The 25,120-nt window shown below is 40.4% G+C and overlaps 1 protein-coding gene across 1 annotated transcript in view; it reads right to left on the bottom strand.

The window, feature by feature from the left end:
* Positions 1-485: 485 nt before the first annotated feature.
* LOC121381599 (atrial natriuretic peptide receptor 1-like) overlaps positions 486-25,120 on the bottom strand; it is a 68,351-nt gene continuing 43,716 nt past the window's right edge. The window contains exons 11-21 of the mRNA XM_041510935.1: positions 23,952-24,179; positions 22,982-23,086; positions 18,125-18,199; positions 17,186-17,354; positions 16,320-16,478; positions 14,689-14,878; positions 6,952-7,092; positions 5,311-5,434; positions 3,728-3,796; positions 1,190-1,352; positions 486-622 (exon numbers count right to left, since the gene is read on the bottom strand). Of these exons, the coding sequence (XP_041366869.1) occupies positions 486-622; positions 1,190-1,352; positions 3,728-3,796; positions 5,311-5,434; positions 6,952-7,092; positions 14,689-14,878; positions 16,320-16,478; positions 17,186-17,354; positions 18,125-18,199; positions 22,982-23,086; positions 23,952-24,179 (1,560 nt within the window). The remainder of the gene's footprint in view (positions 623-1,189; positions 1,353-3,727; positions 3,797-5,310; positions 5,435-6,951; positions 7,093-14,688; positions 14,879-16,319; positions 16,479-17,185; positions 17,355-18,124; positions 18,200-22,981; positions 23,087-23,951; positions 24,180-25,120) is intronic.

The following is a 25,120-nucleotide window of genomic DNA, read 5'->3' as shown; positions in this document are numbered from 1 at the left end:
TCGTCTCATATTCAGGGTTTTGTCTTAGAATTATTTCTGTATCAGGTGTTATGTGAATAAGCATTGCTGGAAATAAATATACTATTCACATTAAGCGGTTATCATAGAACAATATCATAGGACACTGACGGCTGTCACAGTGCAACACATCACCAATGTACATGAATGACAATACAAAAGTATTAAAAACAATACTAGAAAAGAACAAAACACATAAATAGAAGTGGAGAGAGAGAGAGAGAGAGAGAGAGAGAGAGAGAGAGAGAGAGAGAGAGAGAGAGAGAGAGAGAGAGAGAGAGAGAGAGAGAGAGAGAGAGAGAGACAGACAGACAGACAGACAGACAGACAGAGGAAGTAAATATATATGTATTCAATAGCAAATCTGCGAAAACAAACATTAGCAAGGAGGAGCTTGCTATACAGAGGACAACATATAACACCCTTTGACCTGTCATGTGCCTATCGTCGTTAGAAGAGATAGCTGATTAATAAATCAAATTAGTTCGCTTACGTCTTCCGTTGGATTCCATTCTGGATGCGGTATTGACGGTGTCACCAAAGAGACAGTATCTGGGCATCGTTAGCCCCACCACACCAGCCACTGCTGGACCCGACTGTAAACCTAGAATAGTGAACGGCAGATACAGTTCCAAGGTGAACATTCAACATTTAGATAAGAACCAGATGCACCAAAAAATGTGGTATCTTGCATGCGCATCATACTTCTTTTATACACTATTTGTGGGTTATTATTTATTTAATCTAGTAGTAAGGTCGAGAGGCGCTGAATTCAATATAGTGAATACCAAATGAATTGCAAACAGAACAGAGGACTCGCTCTCCTGAATATCTGCAGCATTAAGCACTGTCCAGTGTTCTACTGATATTCGGATTCAGACTGCTTTATATTAGCCATATGGTATCATATAGATAATGCTGCATCAGATTGTTATATATTTGTATCATGGCGTTCTTAAATATGATCTATATAACTGTTTTTAAAATTGTTTTCTTGAGATATTTAGACAACCCTTGTGTTTGTCTGCCCACTGTGCAGCCGTCAAGGGGACGAGTTTCCTGCTTGCATATATTGATTGTAGTACACTAAATGACGTAGTACCTTTTCCAATCTGTCAAAATAACGTGAGTTCTGCATGCATAGACTGCAGTATGGTAGACGAAGTAGTACCTATTCGAATCTGTAACTGTCTGCTCGGCAGGTGGGGAATCTGGTAGTTCAGCACACACTGTAACAAGTTCAGCGACACGTCCGCCATCTCCGTCACGTGCTTTTCCCCATTGCGTAACGGAAGTCCGCTTGCCACCATGTACGCATCCCCTATGGTCTCTACCTAAAAGTCAGAAATAGTGTTGAGCATTAGCTCGAGTGCCACCTGCCACTATCTGCTGTGTATATAAAGTAGTGGTGTTGAGCATTGGCTCGAGTGCCACCTGCCACTATCTGCAGTGTATATAAAGTAGTGGTGTTGAGCATTGGCTCGAGTGCCACCTGCCACTATCTGCTGTGTATATAAAGTAGTGGTGTTGAGCATTAGCTCGAGTGCCACCTGCCACTATCTGCTGTGTATATAAAGTAGTGGTGTTGAGCATTGGCTCGAGTGCCACCTGCCACTATCTGCAGTGTATATAAAGTAGTGGTGTTGAGCATTGGCTCGAGTGCCACCTGCCACTATCTGCTGTGTGTATAAAGTAGTCGTGTTGAGCATTAGCTCGAGTGCCACCTGCCACTATCTGCTGTGTGTATAAAGTAGTGGTGTTGAGCATTAGCTCGAGTGCCACCTGCCACTATCTGCAGTGTGTATGAAGTAGTGGTGTTGAGCATTAGCTCGAGTGCCACCTGCCACTATCTGCAGTGTGTATGAAGTAGTGGTGTTGAGCATTAGCTCGAGTGCCACCCGCCACTATCTGCTGTGTGTATAAAGTAGTGGTGTTGAGCATTAGCTCGTGTGCCACCCGCCACTATCTGCTGTGTGTATAAAGTAGTGGTGTTGAGCATTAGCTCGAGTGCCACCCGCCACTATCTGCTGTGTATATAAAGTAGTGGTGTTGAGCATTGGCTCGAGTGCCACCTGCCACTATCTGCTGTGTATATAAAGTAGTGGTGTTGAGCATTAGCTCGAGTGCCACCCGCCACTATCTGCTGTGTGTATAAAGTAGTGGTGTTGAGCATTAGCTCGAGTGCCACCCGCCACTATCTGCTGTGTATATAAAGTAGTGGTGTTGAGCATTAGCTCGAGTGCCACCCGCCACTATCTGCTGTGTATATAAAGTAGTGGTGTTGAGCATTAGCTCGAGTGCCACCCGCCACTATCTGCTGTGTATATAAAGTAGTGGTGTTGAGCATTAGCTCGAGTGCCACCCGCCACTATCTGCTGTGTATATAAAGTAGTGGTGTTGAGCATTAGCTCGAGTGCCACCCGCCACTATCTGCTGTGTATATAAAGTAGTGGTGTTGAGCATTAGCTCGAGTGCCACCCGCCACTATCTGCTGTGTATATAAAGTAGTGGTGTTGAGCATTAGCTCGAGTGCCACCCGCCACTATCTGCTGTGTATATAAAGTAGTGGTGTTGAGCATTAGCTCGAGTGCCACCCGCCACTATCTGCTGTGTATATAAAGTAGTGGTGTTGAGCATTAGCTCGAGTGCCACCCGCCACTATCTGCTGTGTATATAAAGTAGTGGTGTTGAGCATTAGCTCGAGTGCCACCCGCCACTATCTGCTGTGTATATAAAGTAGTGGTGTTGAGCATTAGCTCGAGTGCCACCCGCCACTATCTGCTGTGTATATAAAGTAGTGGTGTTGAGCATTAGCTCGAGTGCCACCCGCCACTATCTGCTGTGTATATAAAGTAGTGGTGTTGAGCATTAGCTCGAGTGCCACCCGCCACTATCTGCTGTGTATACTATCTGCTGTGTATATACAAGTAGTGGTGTTGAGCATTAGCTCGAGTGCCACCCGCCACTATCTGCTGTGTATATAAAGTAGTGGTGTTGAGCATTAGCTCGAGTGCCACCCGCCACTATCTGCTGTGTATATAAAGTAGTGGTGTTGAGCATTAGCTCGAGTGCCACCCGCCACTATCTGCTGTGTATATAAAGTAGTGGTGTTGAGCATTAGCTCGAGTGCCACCCGCCACTATCTGCTGTGTATATAAAGTAGTGGTGTTGAGCATTAGCTCGAGTGCCACCCGCCACTATCTGCTGTGTATATAAAGTAGTGGTGTTGAGCATTAGCTCGAGTGCCACCCGCCACTATCTGCTGTGTATATAACGTAGTAGTCCTACAGATGGGGTTGGAACACATATCGTGGACAACATCAGAAACAATGAAACATTGATGCAAACCAACACGACTCTATCATGACGTCTTTTGGAATCAGTCTTGTGCAACGATACATTATTAGATATGCTAATGGCAGGTTCGTAATCGCAGCTTCTGTTAAGTTAAAACAATATTGCTTTGTTTATTACCGACGAGTAGATTAACACTTTATCGTCAAGTTTCTCGGACCCCCTTCTAACCCCTTAATTTCGACGGCGAAGTGCCTTTAATATAATTTGATATATTACGTATCAGATATATGATATAGCACGTTTAGTTATCAACTGTAGCCTTCCAGCTGGACTATGTATTAATATGATTAAATTATTGACAATAACATTGTAAACTTCCAACAAATAGTGTTCTCGTTACTCAAGCATTTACCTTATAGACGTCATATTTCTGGATGATGTCATCGAACAGAGAATACAGTGAGTTGAGAAAATCCACTATCTGGAATTACACAATATACACATTGTGAGTCAAGGTCTTAATATTCCAGTTGTAATCTGTATAGCTGAATGTTCCATTTATTTAAACAAAACCAATAACATGAGAGTTTAATGAAGATAACTGGTTTGACAAACTACTAATATACTAATTAATGATAACATGTCAAACAAATACTACAGAAAATATAATTTCAAATTTACCATATGCAGAACATGTACACGAAATGAATGATTTCATAATAAAATAATTACCAAGCAAATATTATATTTAGAAAAACAGTGTCCATTGAGAGTGGGCCATTTACAACCTGAAACTCTACCAGCTCTATCCAAGTTGCATTTGGTGCCAGTGAAGTAGGTCAGACAATGATAGGGATGGAATGGGATGGAAGTAAATCACGTCACCTTAGGTAGGTCACACTATGCCATGGTGGAGCGAGACGTAGCCCAGTGGTAAAGCGTCCGCTTGATGCGCGGTCGGTCCAGGATCGATCCCCATCAGTGGACCCATTGGGCTATTTCTCGTTCCAGCCAGTGCTCCACAACTGGTGTAACAAATGCCGTGGTATGTACAATCCTGTCTGTGGGATGGTGCATATAAAATATCCCTTGCTGCTAATCGAAAATAGTAGCCCATGACGTGACGACAGCGGGTTTCCTCTCTCATTATCTGTGTGATCCTTAACCATATGTCCGACGCCATATAACCGTAAATAAAATGTGTTGAGAGCGTTGTTAAATAAAACATTTCCTTCCTCTTCTATGTCATGGTATGGAAGTAGGTCAGCTCAGACTAGGCAATGGGGCGGAGGTAGGCCACGATTGAGGTCTAAACTGGACGCATCACTACCATCAACAGAAAACGAAACCTTATGGTCAGACCATCAAAACAGTGTCTTATGCAAACCAGACAATTAAACCACATTCAAAAGCACCATAGCACTGTACAGTCAACACGACACTCGACAATCGATTTTTTTTTTTTTTTAAATAGCATAGACTATAAGAAAAAAACATCACAGATGCTTGTTTAGAAATATTCTGCAGAATATATGAATTTTGTTTTTAACGACACCGCTAGAACACATTGATTTTTTAATCATCAGCTATTGGATGTCAAACATATCATGGTCATTTTGACACAGACGTTGAGGGGGAACCCGGTACATGTTTCCATTAGCAGCAAGGACTATTTTATATGCACCATCCCACAGACAGGATAGCACATACCACGACCTTTGATATACCAGTCGTGGTGCACTGGCTGAAACAAGAAATAGCTCAGTGGGCCCACCGACGGATATCGATCCTAGACCGACTGCACATCAGGCGTACGCTTCACCGTTCGCCCACCCCACAGAATATATGAGCTGTATTCTTCAGTCTAATGGAAAACCATAAGATTTTTGCCAACAGTACACCGCGATAAGGAATAATTTCAACTAATAATTACACGTGATACTTGCAAGACGAAAAAACCCTTGAAATAATGATGACATCCGATTTACACTATACCTGCATAGGGGTGCACTGTGAGGCGAGACTGGTGAATCCAACAATGTCGGAGAAGTAGACCGTCACAGAATCGTAATATTCCGCTTTCACGTGCTTTCCCAACTTTAATTCATCAGCTACTGTCCTGTGGACATAAAGATATCGGTATTTTACGTAGTCAACAATCGTTACTTTTCTAAAACCGTATACCACTTAAAAACAGATAACACAGATGATTTGTTAATTATTAATTATATTTAAAAATAAATAAATAAAATAATAATAATAATAATAACAACAACAACATTAATTTACAATAATATTGTCTTTTATTAATATTCAGATCTGGTCGTTATTTGCGGTTATATGACGTCAGGCATATGGTTAAGGACCACCCAGATATTGAGAGAGGAAACCCGCTGTCGCCACTTCATGGGCTACTCTTTTCGATTAGCAGCAAGGGATCTTTTGTATGCATCATCCCATGGACAGGATAGCACACACCACGGCCTTTGATGTACCAGTCGTGGTGCACTGTCTGGAGCGAGAAATATCCCAATGGGCCCACTGACGGGTATCGATCCCAAACCGACCCGAATCAAGCGAACGCTTTACCACTGGACTACGTCTCGCCCCCTGTGTCGTTTAAGGAATGCTATCATTCTTGCTCCCAATCTCTCCCTTGAGATAAGTTTAAGAAGAGCAATTATAACTCCCCTTAACAAGTACATTTATATGGTATTAATATAGTAGTATCTTAAATGGCTCCCTGTAAACCAAGTCAGAGGAATATTTGAGCCCCACCCAACCCCCAACTGTTTTACGTCGACGTCTGTTAATATTAATATTAATAACAACATACAGAGTAGAACGTAAACAAACAACAAGCTACTTCATTTACATCAGTTTACTAGTACAACGTATGTGTAACGAATAAAACCTTCAACTTTTTGCTAATATACAAAGAATTCATACTTAAATTTTTTCTTTATAAATACAAAAAGACAATATTGAATGAATAAGTGTGTATCAACACATCAGCACAAAGTGCAGATCGGCTATTGGGTGACATATGAATGAATGAATGTTTAACGACACCCCAGCACGAAAAATACATTGGCTATTGGGTGTCACACTATGGTAATGCAAACAAATAAGGTGATGATCAACATCAATATAAAAATTCAAGATTTAAATAAAAACAGTGTAAAGAACTGTGCAAAAATAGAAATATCACAGATAGATACGGACGTTTACTCAAAATTTCAATTTGTGCTGTATTGGCCATTCTCAAAGAGAATGTTACACCCCTGCACCACGGTGAGGTTACAGCACGCGCAGGGGTTCTCAAAGAGAATGTTACACCCCTGCACCACGGTGAGGTTACAACACGCGCAGGGGTTCTCAAAGAGAATGTTACACCCCTGCACCACGGTGAGGTTACAGCACGCGCGGGTGTTCTCAAAGAGAATGTTACACCCCTGCACCACGGTGAGGTTACAGCACGCGCGGGGGTTCTCAAAGAGAATGTTACACCCCTGCACCACGGTGAGGTTACAGCATGCGCGGGGATATCATATGAATGTAAGTATACCAATATGACTATCTGCATTAAAAATATAAAACAGAAATTAAGTCCGGCCCATACGGAAGGGTTCTTACTTTGGCAGCATCCTGTAGAGGAGCGCCTCCGTCTTCTTCTTCTCATCCTCGAGGTTGGCCGTTCGCTCCATGACCATCTCCTCCAGTCGGTTCGAGTGGCGCTCCATCATCATGAACATGTTGTCCAGAACTGTCGACGATCTGAATAAATAAGGTAAACTAGTATCAGACATTATTCACCTTCCAGCCACTACAGTATGTTAACGCTTGTATAACCAGGCCCGTATGCAGTGTGTGTATTGGGGGGTGGGGGTGAGGTCGGTGGTCGACACCCCCACCCCCACCCTCACCCCCGCTGCTCAAACAATTTGTTAGTGTATTTTCCGGTGGAGCATGACTCGAAGCACCTAGACACCTCGCTCGGAACAGTCTAGACACTCCTTCCTGCATACATTCCTACACACGCTCCTCATAATATATAAATTGTGTGTATTATTAGTTTGCATACATGCATATATGGAACTGTATGTATTTCTATCGAATATTATAATTGTTTTAGTGTAAAAATACAATGTACATAGGTCAGCCGAAGTACTCAATTAATTATTTGATCTTATGCAATCACTGCGCTGAGACTAGTTCAGGGAGATTTATTTCCCCTTAGCATGCAAATTTATTGAACGCATATCATAGGCCTCGGTGGCGTCGTGGTTAAGCCATCGGACATAACGCTGGTAGGTACAGCGTTCGCGTCCCAGTACCGGTGTCACATATAATTTGTATTTCCCTGGATTATGCACTCCCCAGTCATTATTATACATATAATTTCCACTCCCCGAGTTATTATTATACGTATAATACGCACACCCATTGAATTATTTGAACTCCCTTCGTTATTATTATACATATAATATGCACTCTCCACTACTATGTTTAAATACTGATCACATTAAAAGTCGTTTTAAAGAACTTTGGATTGATAATAATTTAAGTGCTATGCATTGAATATAATCCACATTCATTACCATTCGCCTATCGGTCCAACCGTAGGGTGTTATAGGTTTCATCTCCGTCCGTCTATCTCTCCGTCTATCCGATTGTCCTACGGCCATACAAACATAAAAACCACTAAAAAAATAGTATTATGTGAGTGTTTAAAAATTATTATAGTCTACGTGTAATATAGACTGGGGTAGTGCATATTATATAGACTGGCTGAGTGTACAGTGCGTGAATAATATGCACCAGGGAGTGCTTATTCTACGTATATAGACTGGTTGAGTGTACAGTGCATGAATAATATGCACCAGGGAGTGCTTATTCTACGTATATAGACTGGCTGAGTGTACAGTGCATGAATAATATGTACCAGGGAGTGCTTATTCTAGGTATATTTTAATGACTCGATGGGTAGGAGTAAGACCACTACACCATCTTTTCTCTCACTAACAACTAACCCACTGTCCTGGAAAGACAACCCAGATAGCTGAGGTGTGTGCCCATGACAGCGTGCTTGAATCTTAATTGGATATAAGCAAGAAAATTAAATGAATGCATCAATATCAATATGGTAATCTCTTAAATGGCTGCCAATAATCTTAGTACAGGGAACAACTGATCACTCCTCTCAATGCTGTTTATAGCGAGGTCCGTTTCATGGTTTGCCTAACATAAACTAACACAATTTAACTTAAAATTATCTCCGAGATGTAACAAAAGATAAAAAACAAAATTTAAGCGCTCGATTGATGCACGGTCGATTTGGGATCGATCCCCATCGGTGGGCTCATTGGGCTATTTCTCGTTCCGGCCGGTCTACCACGACTGGTATATCATAGGCCTGTGCTATGTGCTATCCTGTATGTGAGATAGTGCATATAAAATATCCCTTGCTACAAATGGAAAAATATGGCGGGATTCCTCTATGAGACTATGTCAAAATTACCAAATGCTTGACATCCAATAGCCGATGATTAATAAATCAATGTACTCTAGTGGTGTCGGTACGTTATCCACATATTGGGTACTGAGGAAACTATTCGTGTTACACCGGCCTCGATGGTGTCGTGGTTAGGCCATCGGTCTACAGGCTGGTAGGTACTGGGTTCGGATCCCAGTCGAGGCATGGGATTTTTAATCCAGATACAGACTTCAAACCCTGAGTGAGTGCTCCACAAGGCTCAATGGGTAGGTGTAAACCACTTGCACCGACCAGTGATCCATAACTGGTTCAACAAAGGCCATGGTTTGTGCTATCCTGCCTGTGGGAAGCGCAAATAAAAGATCCCCTGCTGCTAATCGGAAAGAGTAGCCCCTGTAATGGCGACAGCGGGTTTCCTCTCAAAATCTGTGTGGTCCTTAACCATATGTCTGACGCCATATAACCGTAAATAAAATGTGTTGAGTGCGTCGTTAAATAAAACATTTCTTTCTTTCTTTTTATTCGTGTTACTTGCGACGATGACTCGAACGAATTAGTTCATTGGATCTTACTATTGCTGATGGATTCAAGCATTTTTTACATCACTATGGTGGATAATAATACTGTAACGACAACAGATACACGAACAACAACAACAACAACAACACTGTAACCAAAAAGGTGTGTTTCCGGTAAAATATGTATTTATTCCGGATTTAGTTTACTTTTCTTCCTTAATATATCAAACAAAACATAACCAATGTTAATAAAGACAACCATTGGAATAATAATTATGTACTTTAAGAATACAATTTCAATATACATGTATATTGTTTAATAATTATATAACCATGTGCAACATTTCTACCCATTTTACTAAAAACATCTTCAATACTCCATAATGTGTTTGACTATTACCAAATCTGACCCGCAGTCTAGCTCAATTCACTGTCCGGTATCCACTTTAACCCTGACATTGAGACTTGTGTTCTCTTTTATATAAAATGTATTTCAAGCTACCATAATCAGTAGGAAAACCAGAAAAAACCCCATTGGATTTGCCCAAATTGATAGTTTAATTAAGAAGTTGTAGCTAGTGTTTCATTTAACGGCAAACAGGTTTTTATAGCCAAACACGTAAATAGAAGATAATAAACGAGTTACCATTTATTATCAAATTTATGTCCCGAGTGAAATAATTTTCAGTTGTCACGAGCTTTAACGAGTTACAAATAAAAATTATTTCACGAGGGACATAAATTTGATAATAATTGGCGCCAAGCTTGTTATTCTATTTCTTACCTGAGCTATTTTTTCTCTCTAAAAGTCTTTATTTTCGACACACATATGCACGTGCATGTATACAAACGATATAAATCGCACTGTTCTGAGTATTGCTACAACTTTGTCATTTAATCACGTTCGTGGATAATTTTCAAAAAACAAAAGTGCTCTTTTATTCTGGTACAAAATCTATAACGAATTGCATTAAAATGACATTTTGTTATCAATTTAACACCAAAAACAGACAGCCGTAACATGTACGGAAAATCCAAATCGACATAGCCGAGTCTGTGGAAAAAGATGGTCAACATTTCTGGAAAACTATTGTGAAAATAGGAGTCGGAAACCAACGCCGAACACGTATTCCCATGGAGGTCGTAATTGCCGACGGTTCGGTTTCTAAGTCATTACCTGTTGTTTTGGAAAAGTGGAAAATTGAATACGAAAATTTGGTCAATGCACATAAAGATACTGGTAAACATGCATCGCCGATAATAAAAACAACACAAGACAATGATCAAAATGACTTTTATTTCGATGACCTAATCACTGACAGTGACCTATATCATGCTTTACAGTGCACTAAGAACGGTAAAGCTACAGGTGTTGATGACATCCCAGTTGAAGCTTTACGCACCTGTGCTTCGTGTACTTTATTAAAATTGTATAATACATGTTATAGTCTGGGGTTTTTTTTCAGACTCATGGCGGCAAGGTATAATAAATCCTATCCCAAAGTCCAATATGACTGATGCACTAGATCCATTAGCATATCGAGGTATCTCATTGGAGTCGGTGGTATGCAAATTATACTGTAATATTTTAAATAATAGACTGACTTGTTGGGCTGAACATATAACGATGTCCTGACCGAAGAACAGAATGGATTTAGAAGAGGTAGAAGTACTATTGACCACCTGTCAACACTCACCTCTATTATAGACACGAGAAAGAAGAAGAAATTATTTACTTTTACAGCTTTTGTTGAAAACAAAGACTCAGTTGATAGGTCCATACTGTGCACAAAATAGACACCATGGGAGTAAAGGGGCATATGATGAAAGCGCTACGGGCTTTGTACACAAATGTATCGACCTGCGTAAGCATTAACGGTTTTAACACGGAATGGATTCCCGTTAATTGTGGTGTAAAGCAAGGTTGCTTACTTTCGCCCATTCTCTTCAATATGTACATTAACGATTTAGCCACATCAATTAAAGCTTTCGGAAAAGGGGTATCCATAGATTCTGAGACAATTTCTGTTTCACTCTATGCCGATGATTTAGTGCTTTTAGCAGAGAAGGAAACTGGCTTGCAAGCTGTGTTGAATTGTTTGAATATATGATGTAAGAAAAACAAAATGATGATTAATGGTGACAAATCGAATGTAGTTCATTTTCGAAACAATTCGGTCGTTAAAACATCTACAGTGTTTACCTGCGGGATAGTGTGTTGGATAGATTTAAATACTTAGGATTCTTTTTAGATGAACACTTAGATTTTAATGTCACTGCTAAAGCAGTCGCAATGTCAGCCAGCATAGCACTGGGACTTGTAATAGCCAGATGTAAAGAAATGGGCGGTATGCCGTACACAGCTTTTACCAAACTTTATAATGCGACTGTCTTTCTAGTGATTACATACGGTGCAGCGATATGGGGAACTAGAGAGTACAGTGTTGTTAATAAAATCCAAAATCGGGCGGCCAGATATTTCCTGGGTGTAGGAAAGTATACACCAAATGCTACGGTAAACGGTGATATTAGTTGGCAGCACTTAATTGTGTCTCAGTGGAAAGCAGTTCTGGGTCAGTGGAGGAGGCTCGTCAAGGACAGGTTAAACAGACACGTTTTTATCTAGGCTACACAACACGCCTTTACCTCAAGGAACTCAATATGGATCACTTGTTTAATGTAAATAGTGTCATAACAACGTTTTAGAAAAGTATGCAAATAAATTAAATTACACATGGTCTAATGACATTGCAAATAACGTTGGCAAGTTGCGCTCTTACCGTTTGTACAAAAACTAATATGGTAATGAACATTACGCTACTGTGATGATGCCCAAACAATACAGGTGTGCATATGCAAAATTTAGATGCGGGGTTGCCTCAATTCGTCTTGAGACTAAGCGCTATGAGGACCTTCCAGTGGAACAGCGCATATGCCCTATGTGTCAAATTAATTATGTGGAAGACGAAGTCCATGTTTTAACCGTGTATTGACTTACGTTTTAACTTAACATATTTCGCTCTGTTGTTTTAACAACCAGTATGACATCTTATCAGACGTGCACAAGTTTTGTCCCACAAAGATTTAGTTTTTAATACTGCCAAAACCCTATTTTTAATTGTGGACAGTATTCTTAAATTTGTATTATTTATATTTATATTTGCAGAGGCACGGGTTCGAACCCTCCACCCCACTCCCTGCATTAATTAAATATTTTTAAGCATTTATTTTCCAGTAGAGCATAACCCTCTAAAAACATCTCTCGCCAAAATGTATACTCACCCACCATACACACTTTTCTGCACCCGTGCATGGTAGGTGACAGAATATGTGATAATATTTATAGTAACAGTATTTATGATAATTATACCAGTTGTAGTAATATATTATCTTACATTGTTTACGACTGATCTTCATAAAACTATTACTTATAATACACACAATAAAAACACAAAACCACCATGAAGGAATGGTAATTACTCACAAGTATAAAACGTAGGTATAATTGCGACACATGGTAATCGACTCTGAAAGTGATTAAACACAAATCAGAATGCACATTTATTCTAAATGTAATTATGTTCAGGATTACTACCCCCAACCCTCAACAACAACAACAACAACAATAAACATGGAAAAGTGCTAAAATCTGGAAAGCAGAGGCATTATATATAGAATATCAGGTTACTATGTTTTGATATCGTGGTTATTTTGTTAGGTTTAGATAACAGTGTAACACCGTTGTCGAACCGAGCCAAATAACACAAATATCAAAACGTAGTAACGTGATATTGTTTTATCATGCAACCCATTTCAAGTGATATTTTTGTAATATGTTTCAGTCAAAAGCGGTATAAAAACTATTAGTTTTATTGTGAAGAAACTACTACCGGAAGCTGGACAATAGCAGGTACCCGAAATCATCTTGGGAATGGCATAGCAAGCCTAAATGTTATGTGTTTCCAAATTCTAAATAAAATACTTTGATTATATTTCAAAGTCGTTTGGGTCACAACATTACAATTTTTGTACCTTTTTCTGTGAAAATAAACTCAAGTTTATGTGTGACCTGAAGAAGATCTACATCACTGGCTACTAGTGACTGTGACGTCAGACGATGTTCCAATGTAAACATTCTTTGCAGGAAGCTACTTGCTTTTTTGTTTGAAAACGCTGGCTAGTGCCGAATGGGAGCGAATAAAGGAGAATTGAAAAAATAAGAGGTAATTTGATGTTACAGGAAGTGTAATTGTTATATTTTTGATGAAGTTCAACAATTATTGCTGTAAATGGAAGTTTGGAAAATGAGAAAACGACCTACCTGAAAATTTAGCAAACATCAGTCATGCGCATAACTCATTTCCTAGTGACACAATAACACTTCGAATTATTAGGTAGGGGTTATCGGGTCAATAGGAAGCATAGATGCATGATAAATTGAGATACTACTACAAGTGTGTGCCTAGGATAACATTTATCTTACATCGAGCTGTTTAAAAAAAATGTATCTTAGGAGCAAAATCAACGAGTTGTATGATAAGTTTTATCTAACGGAGTATTCTATTTCTTTCATATCCTCAAAACCAGGTTTAAAATAAATTTAAACGTCTTGTCGATCTAAAACGTATTTACGGCACTCGTGCGGCAGTTAACTTGTATGTCACAGGGTTATCAATTGTAGGTTATATTACACGACACTGGGCAATCAATTTCAGGTTATATTACAGGACTGGGCAATCGATTTCAGGTTATATTACAAACACTGAGCGATCAACTTCAGGTTATATTGCACGACACTGGGCAATCAATTTTCGGTTATATTACAGACACTTGGCTATCAATTTCAGGTTATATTACACGACACTGGGTAATAAATTTTAGGTTATATTAGAGACAAGGGGCTATCAATTTCAGGTTATATTACAGACACTGGGCAACAATTTCAGGTTATATTACAAACACTGAGCGATCAATTTCAGGTTATATTGCACGACACTGGGCAATCAATTTTAGGTTATATTACAGACACTGGGCTATCAATTTCAGGTTATATTACACTACACTGGGTAATCAATTTCGATCGTCTTTGAATTGTCGTGACCCGGTCACCGTGGAACAACCAATCACAAGTTTAAACACTGATCTCTCGAGAACATATCCAGGAGACGATATTCACCTAGGTCTTTGCTATACAGGGGTGTACGAAATACTAATTCGCCTTTTAACTGGGAGGAAAGCAATATGACCCATTCACATGCAGAGAGCCAGTGTCCACGAAACCTCGCTTCCGACACTTGTGAAGACATCATGGACAACAGCAACTACAACAACAACAGCCTCGATATGAGCGTCTCTCACTTGTAAGGACTGAGTTGTTTGATGGTGCCGATGATCTTCTTGACGACCGGCCTGTTGAGGGGGTCCTCGGCCCAACAGCTGCAGATGAGTTTCTTGAAGCCGTTCCGGATGGACGCGTAGTCGTCCTGCAGGTCCTGGATCATCGGCCGCATCAGCCGGTCAGTCGGGTGGGCCACCAGCTGAACGATCGCTGGAAACCAGGCACAAAACGTCTAGAAAGACTGACCTACTATATATTACACACTAAATGTGTGCATATACTTAAAGGGACACACCCTTGTTTTTGAACACTGAGACATATTTTTGACAATTATAGCCGTTTTTGATAACAAAAATCATATTTTACTCAGATTTTAAGGTTTAGATTATCAATTTCCGTACATTCGAAGTCTTTTTGGTCATCCTGGTGGTTTTAATATCACAAAATGAATTTCTCTTCTTTTTTTTTTAAACGCACGCGCGTCTGAGAAGTAACAGTTATGGAGTCGAGTTTTAGTCTATTTTTAGAGAGTATTTCACCGTTTCAAGTCAAAGAACTCATGTTTCACTCAACTGTACCTTTATCCAAATGTTTTACAGGTTTGTAGATTACCTAAACTTAGTGTTAATTTTCACGGGTTGAAAACTAGCTTTAAGCAATACAGCAAAATTTACTAACATACGCATCCAGTTCGTGCCCAGTACTGATGGGTTCCGTAAAATATCGCTCAAATACACTTACACTTACTTGTAGTGTCCACTGGAGTCCATTTTTTTTAGCAAAAGACGTAATACGGATATGTTCCGTGTTATTTTTAACCACAACAAGTAGTGGTTCGTTTACCTCTACGAACGATATTTTTGTGCGAAAATATGGTGAATATGCTACAAGTAGTAGTATGGTAGTAGTTAAATATGGTGAATATGCTACAAGTAGTAGTTAAATAATGACAATAAGTTTATTACGTAAGGTGAAAGTTGTGGTCTGGTTACCTGTTAAATGTTAAACTTATGTGATTTTCGTTACGGACCACATCAGTACCAGATGCGGATGCTAGTATACGTTTATTGCCAAAAAAACCTAGGATTTGTGCGAACGTTTGTCGTAAATTAAATTACCTATACAATACATTTAGATACTAGTAGTTATACATAAATAAGTGTTGAAATAGATTTCATGAATTCGGCACAAGATATTTGTTTTATATTGCAATCATACTGTGGTTGAAACATGCTTTTATACCTATGTACATCAACTATATGAGCTATATGTTCTGAATGGTACGTAGTATTGGAAGAACATTGGTGTAGTGATGTTACACATTTTCACTATGCTGAACACGTATCCTGGCTTAATAAGAGTCGGTATTGGGAATGAAACCTAATATATACCAGCCTTAAAGACACTGCTTCAACCACTGAGCCGAGTCCAGAACTGAACTAAGGATGCGAGAGCAGCATTTGTTCTCAAGGAAAGTCAGAACACATTTTCAGTTTGGTTTAAAAGTGTACCGAAAAATACTACAACAGAAACAAATAGAAATACCTATTATATTTCTGTGCCTTGTTTGTTTCTTAATATAACTACACCCCATTGTTGTCGATTAGACACTAGCCTGACGTCGGACACCACACTGTAAACGTACACCTACCTTTAGGCGTGAGATTGTGTTCCTCTGAGTACGGAGTGTTCAGACAGAGCAGTTCCTTGAGCACGATCCCCAGCGCGTAGATGTCGGCCTGCTGGGTCAGGATGTACGGCATCCGCAGCAGGTGGTGACGAAGCAGCTCTGGAGCCATCCAGAATAATTCTGGTGTTAGGGGAGAAGATATTAACAGACTTTCATTTAGTATCAATACTTCCATTTTATATGATATTATTTAGAGATCATGGTAAAGATGATGATTATATTGATTGATGTTGATGGTATACAAAGGTAATAATTCTGATTCTGATTAAGAGTACAATGATTCTGATGTTGGTTCTGATGAATCTGATTCTCATCATGATGATGATAATTATGAGGATGAGGATGCTGATAAAAAAGATGAAGATGATGGTAAACTTGTGTGGTCTCTCTCTCTCTCTCTCTCTCTCTCTCTCTCTCTCTCTCTCACACACACACACACACACGCTCTCTCTGTATCTCCCTCTCTGTCACTCTCTTAAACATTAGCATTAGTACATATGTAAAACTCTCTTTCTCTCTCTCTCTCTCTCTCTCTCTCTCTCTCTCTCTCTCTCTCTCTCTCTCTCTCTCTCTCTCTCTCTCTCTCTCTCTCTCTCTCTCTCTCTCTCTCTCTCGTTTTATTTATATGACTTTGAGATGGATCTCAAGTAAGATGCATGATAAAGATGCTGGTGGGGAAGTGTGAAATAAAAACTGCAGTCATTATATGGCTAATCTAATAAATGATTAACCAAAATTAGTTTGAAGGCAGAAATGACACATGGTACATTTTGTTGTTAAACTGCTGCTATACATCTGCCCTGTTTCACACATCATTATATACCTACTTGAGTACTCGTCTGTCTCAGTAACGTGTTCTTCCAATGATTGTCCCAGTCTTAATGGCTCCATTCCAAAATCTGTCAACTTGCACGCCCAGTGGTTATCAATTACACAATTCGTACTCTTCAGATTGCCATGGTATTTCATGGGTCCGCCGTGAATGAACGCTAAGCCCTGAATGATACACAATGTCAAACTTGGGCTAAATAAAACATCTTGGTTGGGTGGGTTTAGTGGGGTCCAATTAATATCATCCCAGTTGGGTATCGTTCAATATGTTATACCGCTCATCCATTTCATAGCTCTCTGGATCTTCCCTTGAATACAATAGCAAACAAGGTCGATGACTGACTTGTATTAGTTTCAGCGTGTATCATTGCATCCACATTTGTCAAAACGCGCAGCTGGTAGCTAGTTGGGTACACCAGTTAGTTTGTGTAATCAACAGCCCAATGTTTCGATCGATTGATAGATATGCATAAAAGCAAAATTATTGAGCGTCGGTTTAGTCTACAAATGTTCTTTCTAGCTGCGTCACTCAACGGGTCAAAGTTTTCATAAAATATTTGGAAGTAAGCCTCTCAAATGATACACTTCACGGTGTTGGATTTCTCCTGTGACAATGTACAACCTTTTGCGCAATAGTTTTGTTTCACTGCCTGCTCCCTTCCCAGAGCTATATAAGGCATTGTGGCACATGTTATAAATTGAAAAAAACACCAACCAAAACACTCCTCCAACAAACAAAATCCCCCCACAAAAAAAAAAAAAAAAAAACCCCCCCACTAAAACACACCCCACTATTATTTTCTGTTTTACACAAATTCAGGTTATGATATTCAAACATGTCTGCATGTTAATACACATATTGTGCAATTCGTCTGAGAAATACATTACACCCAACCCAACCCTACCCCAACGTACCCCTAATCGCTAACACTCACCCTGCATATGTCGTTGGCAATAGAAAACTGAAACGCACCATCCAGTTTTATCTGCATCGAATTGCTCACAAGATCCTGAGAAATAAACGACATTCAGAATGAATAAATAAATTATGATTGCCACTGATGGAAATTGTCGTGTTTTTCATATTCGTAAGTGACTGCGTAGAGACATGATGTGTATTTTATCACAATTAATTAAGTGTCTCGTGAGCTCTGTCCTTTCATGATTTATATTCGTTTATGAGAGTCATGACATTAATTGTGGCGAATTTAGGATGGATTTGGCGCCCTGGAGAGTTAGATGGTTTGCTTTGTTTAACTACAGCACATTGATTTATTAATCATCGGCTATCGGATGTCAAACATTTGGTGATTTTGACATATGGTCTTAGAGAGAAAACCCGCTACATTTTTTCACTAGCAGCCAGGGAGCTTCTATATGCACCATCCAACAAACAGGATAGCACATACCACGGGCTTTGATATACCAGTTGTGGTGCACTGGTTGGAACGAGAATTAGCCCAATGAACCCAGGGTCGGGGATTAACCCTAGACGGACCGCGCATCAGGCGAAAGCTTTACAAGTGGGCTACGTCTACCGCCCCCCCCCCCCCCCCATTGGAGAGAGAACGTCCTCTTACATGCAACACGGAATGATGTGTCGCACCTGTAATGACAGCCCCCTTATATATACTCTTCAAAAGAAGAAACGCAAAACCACATTGTCGTAACATTTGGAGAATTGATTTAATTATTGAATGGTGAGTCCGATAATTACCAAATGTTGCAGGATTGTTCACAATTCACTCTAGTCCATTGTGAGTAAGTGATAGGACACACCACCAAGGTCAAGGTCATCTGGAGTCAATACCGGGTGTGGCCTCCGCGTGTGTTGACAACTGCCTGGCACCGCCTGCCCATTGAAGCAACCAGAGTACGGATGACGTCCCGGGGGATGGTGGCCCACTCGGCCTGCCAGGCTGCTGCCAGCTCGGGCAGGGTCTGGGGCTGTGGTTGTCGCTGTCGGAGGCGTCGGTCCAACTCGTCCCATAGATGCTCAATTGGGTTCAAATCCGGTGACGTCGATGGCCAAGGAAGGACATTAATGTTGTTGTTCTGTAGGAAAGCCGTTGTGAGATGTGCTGTGTGAGTCCTGGCGTTGTCATGTTGGAACACTGCGTTGGCGTTGGCCATAACTGGAACGATGTGTGGCCGGAGGATCTGGTCAATGTAGCCCTGCGCATTCAGGTTGCCCTGCACGTGGACCAGGTCAGTTCTGCTAGTGTGTGAGATGGCTGCCCACACCATGACACTACCCCCGCCGAATCTGTCCACTTCCTGCACGCAGTTTGCCGCATAACGTTCACCACGTTGCCTATACACGCGACATCTTCCATCATGACGTCGGAGCAGAAATCGGGACTCGTCACTGAACCACACCTGTCTCCATCGCAGTTGAGGCCATTGTCGATGAATCTGGCACCACTGCAGTCGGAGTCGACGGTGTTGTGGTGTTAAGATGACACCTCGAACTGGACGTCTGGCACGAATTCCTACCTCACGTAGGCGGTTCCGTACGGTCTGGTCGGATATCCTGCGCAAACCTGGTATTGCTGCGGCTGTGGAGGTGGCAGTAGTCAATCGTTCCCGAAGGTGGCGTACCCGGATGTAGCGGTCCTGCCCGGGGGTAGTGACCCGTGGTCGACCGGATCTAGGGAGGTCACGTGTTGATCCATGTTGCTGGTAACGGTCCCACAGTCTGGAGATGGTGCTTGGGGACACATGGAATGCCCTGGCAACGGCCGTTCTGGATTCGCCTGCGTCTAGTCGGCCGATGGCATTGTTTCTCTGCGGTTCACTGAGACGTGGCATGTCCTGGATTGTCAACTGTCGGCCAGATACAGAGGCCAGGCAAGCGAACACCCTGCACTTTTATACTGTCGGTGTTCATGTTGTACGTGCAGACAACGCACGTGCAGTGGTGACATGGTTTGCACGTGGCTGCGTTTTTGCGAATATTCACATTTTGGAACTTTATTGTACAGTAGCTGCGTTTTATCGAATGTAACCGTGGGAATGTGTTTGGGACATGCAATGACCTTATATTCACAAAGCATGAACCGGTAGGAAACATAAAATCGGAGTTATAACCCATTTGTACCCTTTTGCGTTTCTTTTGTTGAAGAGTATATATATATATATGTATATATATATGTATATATATATATATATATATATATATATATATATATATATATATATATATATATATATAAAGTTGTAATGTATTATTCTGGAATTGCAGTCCTCATAATACAAAGTAGGCAAAATGTGTCTGAAAATGGCAGTCCTCCTACAGGCAATAGGAAAAAGATGACGTCCTGGCGAATGGCAGTCTTCCTATAGAAGAACACCTGACGAGAGCAACCACGGTATTTTCAAAACAACTGTTGGATTCACTGTGTACAGAGATACGAGTTTCAAGGTGTTCGTGACTTGGTATTTTAGATTATTACTAAGTGAGTTATGATTGCATGTTTCAGTATGACGTTTACTAGACATTTTCTAACTTGCGATTAATGCATGTTAGCTTTAAAGTGCAATCATTAGCTATTAACTGTCGTTATATTAATTATTGCAGGCATTCAACTGTAATAATGCAAAACAGTGAAGTAATGGCGTCACGGGTCCTGATATAGAAAACAGCCTAATAGAAAACCGGCTGTCGTATTGTTACGTTTTAATGATTTAAATAAACCTTGGGTAATTCATTGATTTATGCATTAATTTTCATGTATATGTCCTGTGTATAAACCACCTCGACTAAATCGCACTTTTCTTGAGAGTGTCAATGACACATGGCTATTTTGTTAAGCACAAGTCCCACTAAGTACGGACCACCACGGACCATCCAGGATGATCCCGGACCACGGTCCTTGATGATCCTGGGTGATCCGGTGGATTTTTGGCAAAAAATCGCGACCGAGGACCGTCACCCCTATAGGTGATAAGCATGTTTAAAACTGCCGGGACGATCCCCGGACTGTCCCGGCCTATCCAGAACCGTCCCGCATGATCCCGGACCACCCCGGCATCGCTACGGTTCAAGCCCCGGACCACCCCGGATTATGGTCCGGGGTGGTCCGGGGTTATCCGGGATCCCAGTGGGACTATAGCTTAAGAAGAGGAATTCATGGTTGATAGTTATTGATGAAGAAGGACTGGCTGCATCAGTGGACAGTTTTATTGGCATATACATACGTACGCCCACAACTGAGCCGTGAGGCATGCAAACAGCTTGTCGTCATTCAAACCTTAATTCTTTAAGCACCCACTGTACGTTTTACGAGACTAGCCAACCATACCACACGTGTAATACTGAACGTAGTTTTATTATTAAACCAATACAGCTTTTGATTTACATCTTAAATCTGCAATCTAGAGAACATTTTTAAAACTAACTAAACAACTGAACTCTCACGTTAGTGTGTACATTAATTAATTCATTTCATTTTAACTTATTTTCGTGCTTATGTCCAACGTTTCAAGCACGCTTTCCTGGACACACACCTCAGCTATCTGGGCCGTCTGTCCAGGACAGTGATTAGTGGTTAGTTGTTACTGGTTAGTGTGAGAAAAGTCGGTGTTGTGGTCTTACTCTTACCTACTGAGTCATTAAATCTCTGAGTGGGAGCCGCTACCGGGCTGCGAACCCACTATCTACCAGCTTTATGTCCGATGGCTTAACCAGGACACCACCAAGGCCGGTCTTAATTAATTAATTAATTTCTATGAACTATTTATAATCCACCATCTACATGTTCGTTACCGTCGAACGCTAGTGTATTACTGTTAATTTTAAAACCGAGAGGGATGCTGCTATTTCACTGTTACAAAACATTTTTAAACATGGCGGTAATCTCATGTTGTATGGCGGTCGCAGACAGTAGCTGTTGATAGTTATAATACAATGGTTGATACAAATTGTGTATTTTTACATGTATTTTTTATTGGTAAATCATGTTGTTAGAATGTGGTGAGACGAGGTTGTAACCACAACCATTTAGAATAGACCACGCACATTATTTTTGTCTTCACACGATGCAGCATAGCTTGATATCTTTTAGATGCAGTCATGATCTAGGTCACACAAAAAAGCTAACCTCGCAATAAACAGTCGATTCGCGAGACACTTTCTATAATATCTTGACACAACGTACAAATGTAAGAAAACAAAACTTATAAAGTTTATTCTGTTTAACGACACCACTATAGCACAGTGAATTATTAATCATCGGTTATTAGATGTTAAACATTTGTTAATTTTGACATTATATTCTTAGAGGTTATCCACTTTATTTTTCGATTGACAGCAAATAATCTTTTATATGAACTTTCCCACTGACCGGACAGAACATACCACGACTTTTGATATTCCTGTCATGGAGCGAGAAAAAACAAATTACACAATGAGTCCATCAAGGGGCTTCGTTCCTACAAGTAAAGCAACTCAGGCAAGCTTTAGGCAGAATTAGCTAGATCTCTCCAGTGTAACAACGGTTTGTCTTATAAGACAGTTGACCATGTATTATGAAAACGGTGTGTGTTTTTGCATCATACGATGTGGAGACGAGACTATCGCTTGAACAGAGATCAAAAACGTGGCCGACATTTGAAATGGTTTCCAAACCCAATACAACAATTTGTAGTTTCTTTCATTGTCCTTAACGGCCTGTAATTTCAAATGTAAAATGATTATAATGCTTATTTACCGACATAGTAATGTTTTAATTATACTTAATTTGCTGCAGTCAGCCAAGAGATTTCGAATTTGATACGAGGTAAGTTTCTACCTGAATACTTCCTTTTATGCAGTATTCCCACAAGACGTTGATGTTGTCCGTCTCCAGACACATCCCAATTAGCGTGGCCAGATTCGGATGCTTCACAGAAAACAGCTGTAATTAGAAAGGTTCATTACAATAGTAAAACAATTGCTTTTTAACGACACTCTAACATGAACACAAACGACGAAAACACCAAGGATTTTCATATCTATTTTAAATTCAGCCGATAAACAATAGGCTACGTACAGACTTTTATTTCGTTTTTGACATGTTTTGTAACATAAATGCAATAATTCTGTGAACACATATACGTAGGCTTATTACCAGCCATTATTCAATAACTCTGGCAATTAACCACGGCAATCGGCAATGCCGTACATTTTCGAACGTCCAGCGTGAATATTTTTTATCCGGCATCTTGAAATTTGCTTTCCAACTGATTGCACATTCATAGAATACAGTTAGAGCTTCTACATGTAATTATACAATGCTTTTCGTGTGGTAAACATGAATTGTTTACTGCATAATTGACAAAAAGTAAGAATATAAGTCAAGTTTTGCAAGCGAAAACAAATCATATTTTGCCCACAAATGTGATAAACATATCTAGTTATATTTGCTTTCTTTGTTATAATTTGATAATTGAAAAATAAACCCTACAACATCCACCCCCACAAAACCCCCCACCAAAACAACAATAAAGAAACAGACACACACACACACACACACACACACAGACACACACACACACACACACACACACGTACACACACACACACGTACACACACACACACACACACACACACACACACAAACGTTTTTACTGGAAACCCGTACCAGAATGTGCACCAAGCACGGTCCCTCCTATCTTTAAACAGACGGTTGTAAGGCTATGCCACCCAATTGCGTAATTGCGTACCTACCTCTCTCGGAGGCGAGACGTAGCCCAGTGGTAAAGCGGTCACGTTAACCTACCTCTCTCAGGTGTGCGAGGATGTGTCTGTCTAGCTTTATTTTGTCCTTCCTGATGCTCTTCACGACGACGATCGTGGATCGATACCGCGCTAACAGCGTTTTCGTGTCGTTCAGGGACGAGCCCTTCATGACGGAGCCGAATGATCCAAGGACTGAACTGTGGCTGGTGTCAACAGCGGAGCTCTCTCCCTCGTTAGAGACACAATCACTCCCGCTGGCGGAATTTATCTAAAGTGTAACATTATGTACCTATACATATGATGCGAATGATACCTGGAATTAGGGAGGGGCACAATCATTATTTGGGGGGGGGGGGGGGGAGGGGGTGTACAGCTTCATTTCATTTCATTTCAAATTATTTGTGTGCTTATAACCAATTAAGGTTCAAGCTAGCTGTCCTGAACATAAACCATCGCACATAAGGCTGGTAGGGCCTGGGTTCGCAGTCTGGTACCGGCTCCCACCCAGGGCGAGTTTTAACGACTCAATGGGTAGGTGCAAGACCACTACACTCTCTTCTCTCTCACTAACCACTAACAATTAACAACTAACCCACTGTCCTGGACAGACAGCCCAGATAACTGAGGTGTGTGCCCAAGACAGCGTGTTTGAACCTTAATTGGATATAAGCACGGAAATAAGTTGAAATGAAATGATTTTATCGAACGCCAAATTTAATAAAATGTATTATGTGTATACTGGATCAATTTGAAAACTAATGAGTACGCCCCCTTCATAGCAAAATAACCAAATCAGCATCAAACTGTCATTTGACAACCTGTTATAACTGCTTCGGTCTTGCTGTAAAATTCCACAATAATTTACGATGATAGTAAACTATGTCGCGTCGAGGTATGGACTGCCAATCGTAGGACTAAGTGAAATAGTTATAATGTAAGTGACTAAAATTAACCGTAGCAACGATACTTTCGTAAAACGAGGTCCTGGTCGACAAATATAACAAATTTGAAATCCAATATTTGAAAAATGAAACATTTATTTTACGACAACGTCGCAAAAGTACATTGCAAAAACTAATGTGACACCCTTTTAAAATAACAATATAAGATTTCAACTATTCATTTATTTAAAGGGACATACCCTAGTTTCAATCCGTGAAAATTAACACTAAGTTTAGTTAGTCTACAAACCTGTAACACATTTGGATA

The sequence above is a fragment of the Gigantopelta aegis genome, chromosome 9 (genome assembly GCF_016097555.1).
Source record: "Gigantopelta aegis isolate Gae_Host chromosome 9, Gae_host_genome, whole genome shotgun sequence".
NCBI classification, from domain to species: Eukaryota; Metazoa; Mollusca; class Gastropoda; order Neomphalida; family Peltospiridae; genus Gigantopelta; species Gigantopelta aegis.
The sequence above is the reverse complement of the archived record's forward strand: the minus strand, read 5'-3'. Positions and strand labels throughout refer to the sequence as shown.